General features: G+C 41.0%; 1 protein-coding gene across 5 annotated transcripts in view; it reads left to right on the plus strand.

The window, feature by feature from the left end:
* AFF1 (ALF transcription elongation factor 1) overlaps positions 1-14,432 on the plus strand; it is a 173,195-nt gene that overhangs the window by 42,862 nt on the left and 115,901 nt on the right. For 2 of the 5 annotated variants that reach the window (XM_072943028.1, XM_072943034.1), the window contains exon 1: positions 10,694-11,116. The exons of the other annotated variants lie outside the window; for them this stretch is intronic. In XM_072943028.1, the coding sequence (XP_072799129.1) occupies positions 11,097-11,116 (20 nt within the window). In that variant the 5' untranslated portion in view covers positions 10,694-11,096. Of the gene's footprint in view, positions 1-10,693; positions 11,117-14,432 lie in introns of those variants that run through there. 5 annotated transcript variants of the gene reach the window in all.

Genomic DNA, 14,432 nt, shown 5'->3' on the forward strand with positions numbered 1-14,432 from the left:
AATACTTGATGTACAATTATATAAGTTACAGGTGTACAGTAAAATGATTCACAGTTTTTAAAGGTTATACTCAAATAATCTTTGAGTTTATAGCTATAAAATATTGGCTGTATTCCTTGTGTTGTATAATGTATCTTTGTGGCTTATTTTATACATAATAGTTTGTACATCTTAATCCCCTACTCCTATATTGCCCCTCCCCCCTTCCTTCTCCCCACTGGTAACTGTTGTCTGTGTCTTTTTTTCCTGTTATATTCACTGCTTTGTTGTATTTTTTAGATTCTACATATAAGTGTTATTATACAACATATGTCTTTGTCTGACTTACTTCACTTAGCATAATGGCCTCCAAGTCCATCCATGTTGCAAATGGCAAAATTTCTTTCTTTCTTTCTTTCTTTTTATGGCTGAGTGGTATTCTATTGTGTATATATTCCACATCTTATTAATCCATTCATCTGTTGATGGACACTTAGGCTGCTTCCATATCTTGGCTGTTATAAATAATGCTGGGTTAAGCAATTCTTAAATGTTCTGTATTTTCCAAGGCAGTGTTTCTCAAACTTTAATGGACATATGAATCACCTAAGAATTTTGTTAAAATACGAATTCTGATTTGGTAGATCTGGAGTGGAACCTAAGATTCTGCATTTCTACCAGGCATGCCGTCAGCTGACTGGGAGGGGCCAGCTTGAAAGCAGAGGTTCTCTAATTTAGCTGCACATTAAGTCCCCTGAGGACATTTAAAAAACACTGATGCATGGGTCCCACCTGCAGAGATTAACTGGCCTGAGGTGTGGCCTGAGTATCAGGAATTTATAAATCTCCCAGGTTAGGGGATACTCCCGTGTAGCCGAGGTTGTGAACCTCAGCTCAGTCTGAAGGAATCTACGTTGTTTTCATTAGTTCACATCCAAGGGGGGAGTACCTGTCTTCAAAGCAGTGTCTTCTGTCTGTGTGTTTAATTCTTACTTTCTTCTATTTTTCCCTTTTCCTTTGGATTTCATGTTTTGAAAGAGTCCCTCTACCAGACAAACTTACATTTAAATAATTTTGTTTGTTTTCCTATTTAAATTAATCAGACCACATGCAGTTGTGAGACTTCCTGGTCAGCATGAGCTAACTGTTATTACCACACTGAGTTGGCATCAGCTCTAGAAAGGCCCAAAGCAGAGTCCTTCACACACTTCCCGTGGGCGACTACGTGATTTCCTGTGGACTTTTTGAAATGTTGAAAACAGTTGACTGGTCTCCACTTGCATTTTGTGAACCCAGGTCAGAATCCGATGGTTGCATAATGAGAGTCCTTCCCATTATGGTGTTGCTTTGGGGGCTGATCTCTCACTCACGGGTAGGAGGAAATCTTGCCAGCCGCCCCGCCAGCAGAGTTCTTCACAGTTCTGTGTTGCAGAGGTCATCTGTTAGCTGCAGTATCTTTTGGCTGCTTGTCCCTTCAGACGAGCAAACAATCCCCTTAATCCCATCTAGCCTCTTGACTTGACAGACGGGAGAGCTAAGAGTTTGTGGTAGGTAAGGAGTGTGAAGGTTAAGATATCAGAGAAGGCTTCTTCGAGGTTGGAATTTGAATAATGGTAGGGAGTCTCCAGCTGGAGAGGAGGGGAAGGGGCATTCCAACAAGGAGAAAATCCTCTGTGCAAAGCCTGGTGGCATAAGAGTCTGGCGGAAGGGCGTCTGTGGTGATGGGGTGGGGAGGGGATGGAAGGAGGTTGGTAGGTGAGAGAAGTCCTGAGGTTGGGCCGAATTGGGGAGAGTATTGAATGCCCCTGAAAGAGGTTTAGTCTTCAGCCTGGAGGCAGGGAATACACAATTTTTTTTTCTTTTTCTTCCTTTCCTCCCTCTTTCTTTTCTTTTCTCTTTTCTTTCCTTTTCTTTTCAGAGTAACATCTGATGTGTATTTTAGGAACAGTATATTCTATGTTCTGGCAGTGGGGTTGAAGGCTGAGTTGGGGGAGAGTTGGCAAGGGAAATAATTCTTACTAACCTATTGAAAAAGTGTAGTGATGTATGAAGAAGAACTTGAATTCAGAGAATGGGAGGGGTTCTAGAAAAAATGGAAGACCTTATGATCATTTTTAATTTCCAAGAGGAATGAGATGTTGGGAATGTCAGTGAATTGGTACAATTTTGACTCTACATACAACTTGGTAAGTTAAGGTTGCATACTGTTAGCCCTAGAGCGGTGGTTTCTAAACTTTACTGTAAAACAGAATCACCTGGAAGGCTTGTTGAAACTCTTAATTGTTGGACCACACCCGGAAAGTTTCTGCTTTTGTAGGTTTGGGTGGGGCCTGAAAGTCTGCAAAAGAATGCAGGAATGGAGCCACTGAGGAACCCAAAGACACAAAAGGAAAACATACAACAACTTGATGGAACTTAAACCCAGACCATATCAATAATTAAAATAAATGATCAAACCTACCAGGCAGCGGTCCAGTAGGCTGGGTTTTACCCAACACAATAATCTACTTCCAATAGATGTGTTTAAAAATAAAAACATGCATAGGTATAAGGGGAAAGGATAGAACAGGGTGCACCACCAAACAGCATAGGAAAGGGGGACGGCTGTATTAGCAACAAGAGGGCAGAAGTAGAACCAAGGGATGACGGCTGCAGGGAAGCCAGTTTGAACTCTATGGAGCACAGAACTTTTGAGCTCTGTCACTGGCCAGTGGTGGAAGGGGCTGGCTTGTAATTACAATAGGTGTCCCTGGAGATACACAAACGGGCCAGTCTAGGCAGAGAGAGCATTCTTGCATGGAGAAGTGGGTTAGATGATCTTGGTCTCCTTTCTAGAGCTAAGATTTGGTTATAGTTTATTTTCTATGGTAATTGTAAATTATCACAATTGTAAAAATTGTAAATTTCAGACAAGAGTTCATTTTATAATACTTAGAACATTTTTAAATACCCAGAATAAGTCACTTGATCCTTCCTTCCAAGAATATCTATGGCTAGCATTTTGGTACACAGGTCCAGTCAATTTCTTTAATACACACAATTAATTCAATTTTGATGAAGTGGGTTCATAACAAATGCACTGTATAGCAATTGCTTTTTTTTTTTAAAAAAAAACCTTATGCTGTAGTATCTTTCCATATCATAAAATATTTTTATGTAATAAGAGGGTGAAAGCATATTCAACCTGGGGAGAGAAAAAGCAATTTGAGACTATTTGTATAAATTCAGAAAAACAGAGAAGTATTTCAAGTAAGATCTCCAACTCCCACACTCCTGCACTTTTACTGTCTCAAGAGACCTTAGGGATTCGGGTGATGATTACATGTGCAGGAAGAGCCAGGAAAAGGAGTGACTGGTCTTTAGTTTGCATGATTGGTGCCCGGGACTCGGGGAGAGGAGTTGGTTGGAGCCCCATTATTCTGGCCCCTTGAGTTTGAGTTGCTGGGGGTTACTGCCTGGCCTGGGGCCATTTCTCAGGCTGATTTTCTTGTCTCTTTCCCTAACCTGTTTGCCTTTCCATTTTAAAGGCATCACTACCCTGCACACTCATTATTGTGCACACTCCCTGGTTTTTACTAGTAAAAAACTTAAGGAGGCAGATCTTATTTTAAGAGGTTTATCATTGATCATTACAGTTGAACACATGATAAAGATAGTGGAATTTTTTAGTTTTGTGTTACCCACACCTCTCCTGATCTGCTAATTGGAAGCCCTCTTTGAATTTTGTCTTCTGCTTTTATTCCCAAGAATGGAACCAGCTTACCTCCCCCTCCCCCATTCCTCCTTTGGACATTGTCCCCTCCGTCTATGGAGAAACCAACCACCCTTTGCAGACCCAAGCAGCAATTGAGAGTGAATGAGATGGGTGGCTCTTGGCATCTCCAGGGTGACATACTTTTCACTAAGTAAATGAGCCATTTTGGACAACCGCCCAAGTACCTTTTCACATCCAGGAATGTGTTTTTGGGCAGCTGGAAAGAAGGGACTTGGAGTTGTGGGGAGAGGTTTGGGCTGGAGTTACACTTCTAGAGGGTTACTGATGTTGCCTGAGACAGCATATAGACTGAGAGATAAGGGAAGTTTTCCAGCATTTTATAGTGAATCCTGTATGTGTGAGCAGAAAGAATTCCGAAACAAAATGACCCCCCCCCCAATAGATCAGTGTCATAGAAGTCCACAGAGAAGAGCTTCAAGGAAGGTGGGCACTGGTGTTGCAAAGGAGGCAGACACTCTTCATTTAGGAATTTTGGCTGTGATGGCAGAAGGAGTTTGGGCAGTAGCTTCTAAGGAGAGAAGAGTGATATGTGGGAGAAACAGCTGCTTCAAGAACCGTGGTAGAGAAAACAGATGAGCCTGGAGCATCTTGTACCAGAAAGTAAGGAAGTGCTCAAAAGACAGAAGGACCACAGCAAGTCAAAGGGACAAGGCGCTGACGGGAGAGAGTGCCCAGGGGCCACGGCTGGAATAATCTGAACAACGAAAGAAAACATGTAGTATTGAATTATAGCCCAAAGAGTAAAATACATATGTAAGCATATGCCATACTGGTATAAATAAATGACTGAATAATAAATGGAGAAGCAAATCTTTCTTACAGAAATACAGTGTGTGGATACTACCCCCCTACAGGAGGTGGAACACAGTTCCCTCCCTCCACTGAAGGGAAAAACATCAGACAAACCCAGATGGGGGACATTTTATAGGACACCTGGCCTGAACTCTTCGAAACTATCCAGGTCATAAAAAACCAGGAAAGACTGAGAAGCTGTCACACAGTGCAATGTGTGATACCCTGCATTGGATCTTGGAACAGAAAGAGGACATTAATGGAAAAACTGGTGAAATCAAAATAAAGTCTGGAGTTTAGCTTATAGTAATATACCAATGTGAATATCCCAGTTTTGACAAATGGCAAATGGGACTATAGGATGTGAAAATGGGGAAACTGGCTGGGGTGGTATATGAGAATTCTTTGTAACTTTTCTGTAAATCTAAAATTATTCCAAGATAAAAAGACTGTTTTAAAAAAGTGTCTGTTGGGACGGGGGAGCAGGATTGGGTAAACTTGAGCTTGTTTGTAGGCTGAGAATAAGTCACTGGTATGGATGGGGAGGGGAGGAGGGATGTTCTGTCTGTGCACAAATAGAGGAAGATGTGGAAAGGTGTAGAGCAGAAATAAAGACATGCTGTGAAGGAAGAGGTGAAATTGGGCAGAAGTCTTTAAACATTTTTGCTTGTGTCCCCACCCCAAAAGCATGTTGAAAAACTGCAAGTCGTCATTCTCAACCCATCAGCTGAATCTCATCAGAGAAAACCTTCCACCGCATTTCTTGATTCTAACCTGTAGCTGGATCAGTGGGGCACGGGCCTTGCTGCAGGTTGGTTACCTGGATGTCTCTAATGAGCAGTGTTTCTTGATTTGAGCTCAGGGATTGTCCTCCACATAGAACTGTTCCTCTGGGGCCTCAGAGGCATTTGCACCCGGGAGCAGTGTATGCTTCTAAGACTGATTTGGGGTGCGTGAGAGGCCTGCTTGTCTTACCCAAGTGGGGAAAGGCAAGCGGGAAGTGGGAGGAAAGCCTGAGCGCTTGTTTTGGGAAAGAAGGACCTGGAAATAATTTACTTCAAACCTTTGCCCTCTTACCTCTTGAGAACTTCCATGTTCCCCTAGTTTGAAGGCCATGTTAGAGGACCTGAAAAGTGTGGAGTAAAGCTCGAAGAGTGCCCGGGGACAGACAGGATCTGCTCAGGACCAGTGAAGGAGCATCTGTTCTGTGTTGAGGTCACAGCTGAAGGGGGAGTCAGTTAATTTCCAGCCATGCTTATTGCCCAGTTTTCCCTGCTGTCTCTGCCTTCCCTCATCTTATTTCTCTTTCTCCTCCCATCTCGCCTCCCTTTTCCTGTGTCTGATTTTTTGAGTTCATCCAGTGGCACCTTGAGCACCTTTCTTTAGGTGAAGTCATTTTTGCACTGTCCTCATCAAACAACATCCCATTGAAATGAAGTAAAATTCTCAGATGTGACCTGTGTAATTTTTAGACCAAAAATGCCACTAAAGAGTAGAATCATTGTGACTACTGTAGACCAAATGCATACATTGAATGAGGTATTTAAGAGTTATGATTAAGACAACCTGTTGGAAAAAAAATGTTTCTTTTAAATTTAAACTAAGTTATGTTAGAGTTTGCCACCTATCACTTAAAAAAAAATTTGGAAGGAGGGTATAGCTCAAGGGGTAGAGTATATGCTTAGTATGCATGAGGACATGGGTTCAATCCCCAGTACCTCCTCTAAGAATAAATAAATACTAAATAAACCTATAATTACCTCCCCCCACCCCCCAAAATTTAAAAATATAAACATATTTTTAACATATGTCTGTCTATATTTTGCCAAATAAATGATGGAGCACTTGAAAGACTATCCTGTTTTCACTCTTGGATAACAATTCTAGTGCACATTTGTAATTGTACTTAAGGTGTGTTGTTGCATAGGCCATATATTATTGCCACTGCATGTGTGCAAGTGTCATTTGTAAAGCTCATTAATTTAAAGAGCTAATAAAAAGGCACTCTTGTGATTCAAGAACCTGTTTCAGGTAGTAAACTAGTCTGTTGCACTCACCTTATAAATTCTGCCCCATTTATTAAATTGTATACCTTACTTTTTTGGTGTTAGCATACTTGGTCACGGAAGGATTAGTGCATTCAGGAAATGGAGACCTGATTAGCGTATTATCACTGTTCTGAGAAACTTGGGATTTGGATGTGTAGATGATGTTTTGCTGTCATGTAGTATCTTTCCATTCTTTCCATTTTTTGAAGATCTTATTTCAGATTGGCCTTACTAGGCAGAGTTCCTTCTAGCAGCGAGACAGGTATGCCTCTTCCATTGCTTTTGTTAGAAATTCTTCACTGAACTGGGCAATTACTAAGACAGTCCCAACTTTTTAAAGGGGCAGTGAAGATCAACCCCTTATTTGGAAGGTAAGTTGAGTCCATTAGCTGGTCCAGTCTGAGCGTACCCTAGGGTCCCAAGATTTACCATTTGAAGCCTACAGAGCCTCAGGTTCTTCCTAGGTGGGCTGCAGGGGAATCACGAATCACATCCAAGTAGAGCAAATGTTATGTGCATGGGCCTTTATCCTCAAATTTCATCAGAAAGCCAAAAAATTAGGTGCCCCCAAAAGGTTAAGAGTGTCTTTTTGTTCAGTTTCTTTGCTGAACAAGACTGGGTCGGATACAATGGTGTTTTCAAAACACTCGGAGATAATAACGCCCACGTGTGTCCTGCTGTACCTCTCTATGCAGCCACATGCGGTATCCAGTTCCAGAGTAATTTCTCCAGCACTTTCCTCTAGTATTTTTAGATCTGTGACAAATCGAGTATAATCCCACTTCTGTTTCAAATTACCCTCACTAATTTACATTACAAATGATCTTAAGAGCCTGGGGAATCTCAGGTGTAATCTTGATCTGCAGTTGATTTCTTATTTCCTTTTGTGTAAATATTTGCTGTATTCTTTCCTATCTTTGGTGTCAGAACCATTAACACAGTTCACAGAGGGAAAACTATATTTTTAATGTAAGTGATGTTACATTTCTAACCTGGAAAATTTATGATAAATGCTATTGTGCAATATTGTTTCAGCTTACTTATATGTCTGATATCAATTTAAAGCATAAATGATCATACTTGGTATTTAGAACAAGAGAAAGATTGGGGAAATGGCAAGCAAAAATTTGGGGTGAGTAGATTTTGTCTAAATTTATAGTTTGTTTCGTTCAAGATTTATTACTCTCTTATTGCAAAAGAATATATACGTGCAGTGGTATTTTATTGTCTGATAGAGATCTCTTAATGTTTAAAAATAAGTGCTTTCCAACCATGATCCTTAAAATGATTGAAGGATTATAAACCAATACTGAATCAAAAGTTCAACATTATTTTCTAAATATGCATACTCTAGGAAAGTGGTTCTCACATTTAAGCAGACAGGTATTAAATGGAGAGTTTGTTAAAGTGTGTCTCCCTGAGACCTCACCCCACAAGGATTTTGATTCAGTAGTTTTTCTGTTTTTAATACATGCCAAAGATGATCTGACATTTTGCCAAAGCTGATCTAGGAGCTTATAGGTTATACAGGAATAGCTGATATAATACTACATTTTAATATAAGGGAAGCCATGATGAATGTGAAGAGGTCAGGGAGATGTGGAAATATCAGCAAGTGACATGGACTGATTCTGCATTTCCAAATTATTGAGGACCCCAAAAGAGTTTTTGTATATGTTGGTTTTATCTATTGATACTTGCTGTATTAGAAATTAAAATTGAGATATTTAAAATATTGAATTCTTTAAAATAAGAAACCCATTCCCTGTTAACATAAATTATATTTTTACTTAAAAAAAAACTTTCCAAAAAAAAAAAAATTAGAGGAAGAGGAGAGGGTATAGCTCAGTGGTAGAGTGTATGTCTAGTATGCATGAGGTCCTAGGTTCAATCCCCAGTGCCTCCATTAAATAAATAAATAAGCCTAACTACATCCCCCACCAAAAAAAAAAAATTAGAGGAGTGATAGTTTTACATTTATGCAAATCTCTTTACTGTCTAGCTTAATAAAAGACAGCTGGATTCTCATATCTGCTTCTGTATTCAATCTGTTGCAATGTTATTTTGGCTGAAATCTGTGATGAAAATCCAGACTCATACAAAAAAGAGGAGAGTATTTTAATATCTTTTTGGGATATTGTATCAAAACTCCACAAGTCATAGTTTCTTAAAGGTTAGTTGCAATGTGGAATCTGAAATCATATCTTCAGGTTTTGTTTTTTTTTAATTTGACATATTAAAATCCTTTGGTCTGTCTTGCACTTTGGATGGATCTTTTTACCCATGCATGATTTTGTACTGTTTTGAAAATATTGGTTACTAAGTTATGCAGATCTTCTAAAATCATATTCATTACCGTACTTACCTCATCAGGAAAGTTGTTAAGAATTGGGAAGCTGTCAAGCTCAGGGTGGCAGATGTCAAATTTTCCAAAATGCCTGAAACCTCAAATTTTATCATTGGCAATAAATACGGTCAGTTGTTTTCCTTGAAGAAACAGACTCACTTTGTTCATTTTTGAGAAAATGACTGCCAAATACCCAAGTCAGAATAACCACAGTTCGTCAATTGTTCTTTCAAGTAGAAATGGTAGTCCATGAAAAAATAGCTAGTTCAGCTTGCAACTCAATTACACAAGTGTTTTCTTCTAGACAACCACTGTACTTCACTGTGACAGTAGAGTGCCTCTTGTGTACTTCCTATTTTGTCACAGAGAACATCAAAGTGACCTGTACTCAAGGGTCAAGATTTAATAAAGTAATAATTCCTACTTCTCGCTTCATTAAGGACATTCATAAAGGAAATTGGCTCTTTTGTTTTTAACTGCTAATGTGTGGTAGTGAAGAGTGCAGTGACCACTAGTTCTTTTTGCTGCCACTGCCTTGGTTAGTGCTAAGGCGCCAGCAGTTTGCCCACGATTGCTTTTGCACCATCAGTGCAAATGTCAGCACAGTGAAAAAGACAAATAATGTCTTTGTGTTATCCTAAAAATAGTTCTGACCTCTAGGAAGGTCTTGGGAACTCCCAGGAGTCCACCAATCACACTTTGAGAACCACTGATAGAGATGCTTTGGGCCTTCCTCCCACCCTCCAGCCCCCAACCTCACAGCTTCGCAGTTTTCTTGCAGACGTCAGCTTGTCTGTATCCCGTGGCTTCTTAGTAATAGGGTCTGGAGTATCTCTGTGAGATGGTGACATTGTCATGATTGTAGGTAGAATGGGGAGTCCACAGGGCAGGCATTCACTCAGCATTCATTTAAGAGTTCTCAGATCCTGACTTTTTAACTCAATAAAAAAAAAGTTTAAAAAATATATTAAAAATAAAAGTTCTCAGCTCCTAGAGTGTGCTACTGGTCCCCTTGAGATGCTGAAGCACAACCTCCTTCCTGTCCACCTACGTTTTTTCTTGCTTAGCCTTAGGCACAGTTTAAATTTAAATGCCTTCCCTGGTCCCCTTAGTAGGATACGATTTCGTTTGTACTTTACTGTGTTTAATATTTTGTTGGTTTGCATCCTTAGTAATGTTCTAAGGATTTGTCAGTTCCTTATTTACTTCTTTAAGCACCACATGAGTTACTGTTTCCTTTGTAATCTGCATGTTGTCCAATAAAGGAGAGGGCGTTTTGTAAATATTTGCTTCAATGTAACGAAATCAAAACTGAAAGCGAACAAAGTCAAACAAGTGTGCGTTAGTTGCACATTTCCTGACTGCAAGCTTTGGGATGATCAAAAGTAGCGAACGTGGTTTCCTGCGTTGGTTTTATTCCTTGTTCCCTGCAGCCTCTCGGGGCCCAATAGTCAACAAATAATCAGATTGGAGCTGGAGTTCTGAGCAGCCGGGTACTGTGTGTTCCGGCGGTGTGTGTTTGTACATTGTTAAAACCTGGCAAGAGAGCCTTAGCCAGGAGCCTGCAGGCGGGGCCGGGCCGCGATCAAGCCAGCTGGGCTGCGTCGGCGCCCCCGCCCGGCGCAGCCTCCGGCCCAGGCCAGCCGAGCGCCGTGCCCTTTTAAGGAGGCGGACCGTACCACCAGAACTTTCTTGACGGGGGTGTTTAGGCGAACTCGGGCAACTTTATGTCAGCCAGAGGACGATTTCTTTTCTCTTCTGACGCGGACCTGAGTTCAAGTACCGCTCGGCGGGAGCTGTGCGCTGGTGGGCTTTGCGCGCGGACCCCTTTGGTTTCCCTTCTCTGGAATCGCCCGGAGGGATCGCACTCGCTCTGGTTTCGGACGCGACGCTCCCCGGGGCCGTCCAAAGTGTAGTTCGCCCGCAGAGGCCCCAGTGCCCGGATGTCCATCAGGATTAGCGTGAGCCAATACGGTCGGAGCCGGAGGCTGCGCTGAGGACGCCCGGGCTCGGGAGCAGGTAGTCCCGTAACATCGGGGAGTCGCGCTGGGGAAGCGTCCCCGCCCGGCCCCGGCAAATGGTGAGCGCGGCGCTGGCACAAGGGCCGCGGGTTGAAGGCGCTCATGGACAGGAGACCTTGAGCTCTATAAACTGAATGATGGCAGCCCAGTCAAGGTAAGGCAGGCACCGAGAGAAACTTTTAAAATGTGTTAGTGGCTAGGGGAGATTGAAGGTTGCGGGGGAAGGCTTGGGGTGCTGCGAAGAAGACGGGCAGGAAGCAGCTTTGTCATTGCTTTCTCATCATTCCTGATGCTGTGGTTCATTATGTCAGATAAAAAACAGTTTGGAGAACATCCGAGACAGTTTTCTGCAGAAGAGAGGAGAGGGGTTGAGTTCAAGTTCAGATTAAAGTTAAATTTCTCTTGTCTTCCAAAAATAATTATTTTCAGAGTAATCAAGTTGACTTAACTTGTCTGCCTTTACCCAAATTGTCCTTTAGTTTCTTTGTGCACTTTCCTTTGGTTCTCTTGATTTTTTTTCCCCTAACGCCTTGAGCAGAATTTTAGAAATTAATTAATGTAAAACAGTTCGCCTCGGAGGAGGTGATTGAGAATTTGCCTGGTAAGTGACTGGAAATTTTACTGCCAAAATGTACGATTGCACATAAAACGGCACAGCTTGCCTGAATCTGCTGAGTAGGCAAAGACCAGGAACGTACTGGGGTTGGTGAAGGGAGAGGATAATGAACTGCAGTTGCTGTCAGGAACGCTGTTACAAGAACCTCGAGCCCTGGCTTTCCATGGTTTGTTGCTTTATTATAATTTTTTTATGGTAATGAGCGCTTAAGAGTGATGACAAGGCATTTGTCGTGATTATTATGAGATTCAAACTGTTGTGTGTAATTGAATTTTAGTCGTGACAGCAGTTGGTGCTAAGGGAAGCTTAGAACTTGTCTATACATTCTTTAACTTTCAATTTTACTAGAAAGCACTTTGGTGTTACATTTAAAATAATACGGCTCCTCAGCTTTGCTCTCTGATGTAACATAGTGATTTGGGGGAAATCTTATAAGGCTAAACACATTTCACGTCTGAAGACCTAGATGGATCACTCAAAGAAATCAATGCTTTAATGTTGAAGCTTGGACTTGATGAGACTTTGAAATTTTTTCCTAAAGTATAGAACTTTCTAGGAAGAAAAAGAACTTCACTGTATAGCACCTTCTGTGTATATATTTAATCCTCTGAACTCAGTGGTTTATCCCTGCCTCTGTTTTACTGATTGCTCTAAAAGGTTCTTGGAACCAGGTAGTAGGAAAACTAGGATGAGAAACAAAAGTTGCATCTTTATTTTTTGCTAAGCTTTACTGAAATTTAACTGCCAAAGGGGTCCATGGCATCAAAACCTCAGATTAAAATACCACGATCTAAGAAATTAAAGACTATACAACAGAGCTCAGTAATATAAAGCTGAGATTTGAACTCAGGTGTGAGTGATTTCAATGTCTTCGCCCTTAAACTAATTAAGACTCAAATGAGGTAATAGCTAAATTGGACACTGCTGTGTGCCAGGCACAGTGGCTGTAATTGAATTACCTCTTGGACTATTCTCAGTCACTTAAATAGGTAAGTACTTTTGTTTTTCACTTTTTTTTTTCAAGGAAACTGAGGCCCAGCCAGGCTTGTTCTTGCCTGAGGTCACATGGGTAGAGCAGTGCTTGAGTCCTGAGCTACTCTGCAGCATTTCCTTACTTCCAGGCTGCCTCTTTAATGCTGAGATGAGGTGTTAAGAGGGAGCTGCAAAGCCTCCATTTAAATGCACGAAAAGCAATTTCTGCTTAAAGGACTTGGCTACAAGATGTAAAAATCTGAGTTATCAGGTGTGTGGTAATTCAATTTGCCAGTAATTGAAATTGAAGGACCATACATATTCCACTCTTTTACCTGGCCTTCATATGTGCCCTTGAACTAGGAACAAAGCCACAAGGCCATGGTATCTGTTGTTTTCCAAGTCTGCATTCTGGGAGTATATCTCACAAGTGCCCATTTTCTTTAGGTACAGCCGGACTATGTTCCATGTTCATTCAGACATTGTGTTTGTGGGAGAGTAGGTAACCTTTGAGATCCAAAGAAAGAATGTATGGAGAAGATTGCAGATATTTTTGGATTTCAGGGAAATCTCAAAGCTGGGCCATGTTACTCTGAGTAGTGCTAAGAGAAATGGGACCATCACCTATGATACATAATTAAGGTTAGTAAAATCTTGCCCACATGTCCCGCATTGTTTCAAGAGCAGAGAGGTAGCATCTCTCTGCTCTTGGAACAATTAATTTAAATTGTTGGACTCATTGGATTCATAAGTCAGTCTGTTCCTACCACAGGAGTTTCCTTGTGCATTGTTTACTTTTTTTTTTTTAGTGGAAAAGGTAGAGGGGAACTTAAATGAAACTGAATTTTGTAGCACTGAGAGTGAATACATGAGCTGATCATGACACTATTCTCTCATTATTTGGTATTGTTATAAGGTGATATTCTTCATTTGATATTGATGAGTGGTGTATGACTAATTTTTCATGTGTATTTCTTCTCTGTAGTCGGCTCCTTAAGATAATTGTCTCACATTTTTAGTATCTCCTGCATGAGCTAGAAGTACTTTGAATGAGGGAGGGACTACTTAAGTGTTTCTTGGCTTGTGAACTTTCATAAATTGAGGCTGCATATTTCACTCCTTCATTGTAAAACCTAAAAGTAGAAGATTGATAATTTTGTTTTGATTTGTGGTTGCTTTCTTCTGCTAGATATGGAAGACATTGAATGAAAGGTCAGTTGCCTAAGTTTTACAAATTAGATTTTGGGTAAATATTTTGAAAACAGTGAATATTTGGTTTGTGTTTTCAGAGATGGGGAGAAAGAGGCATTCACTTAAAAATGCAACATCAGTTAAAACGGCATATGCTATCCCTCCACTCAGATCAGTGTGTGCTTCCTTTGGAATCTGTAAGCACAACAGATACATTGACTAGTCTTTGTGGAAATTGTAACAGACTTGCTTTCTTTAATGTGAAATACTTACAGATTATGGCTTTAGTTTCTAAATCCTGATCTAAAGCACTTGGAGACTGTACTTTCTTGGAAGTGTATACAACCTGGTACGCCCTTTTTTGTGGACGAGTAAGCCTATATGATGGGTAGGGGTACACATGGAGTCCCATCAGTTTGTAGATCTTTCCTTTTCTGTGAGGATTAGCTTGCTTTATATTGAGGAGTGTGTTGATGGATGAAATAGAAAGGAGGGCTTTGTCTGGTACTCCATCTCTGCTGACCCCTTCATTGAAGCAATTTCTGGATTCTAGAAAGGAACACATAGATATCTTACACTATGGACAGGGATTAACCGGTTTAAAACGCACCTTGTGCTACTGGGGAAGCCCTGGCCCGCCCCCACCCTGTGGGGAGGGGTGCCTGAATGGGAATGGGGGAGTTGAACTTGC

The sequence above is a fragment of the Vicugna pacos genome, chromosome 2, assembly GCF_048564905.1.
Source record: "Vicugna pacos chromosome 2, VicPac4, whole genome shotgun sequence".
NCBI lineage: Eukaryota > Metazoa > Chordata > Mammalia > Artiodactyla > Camelidae > Vicugna > Vicugna pacos.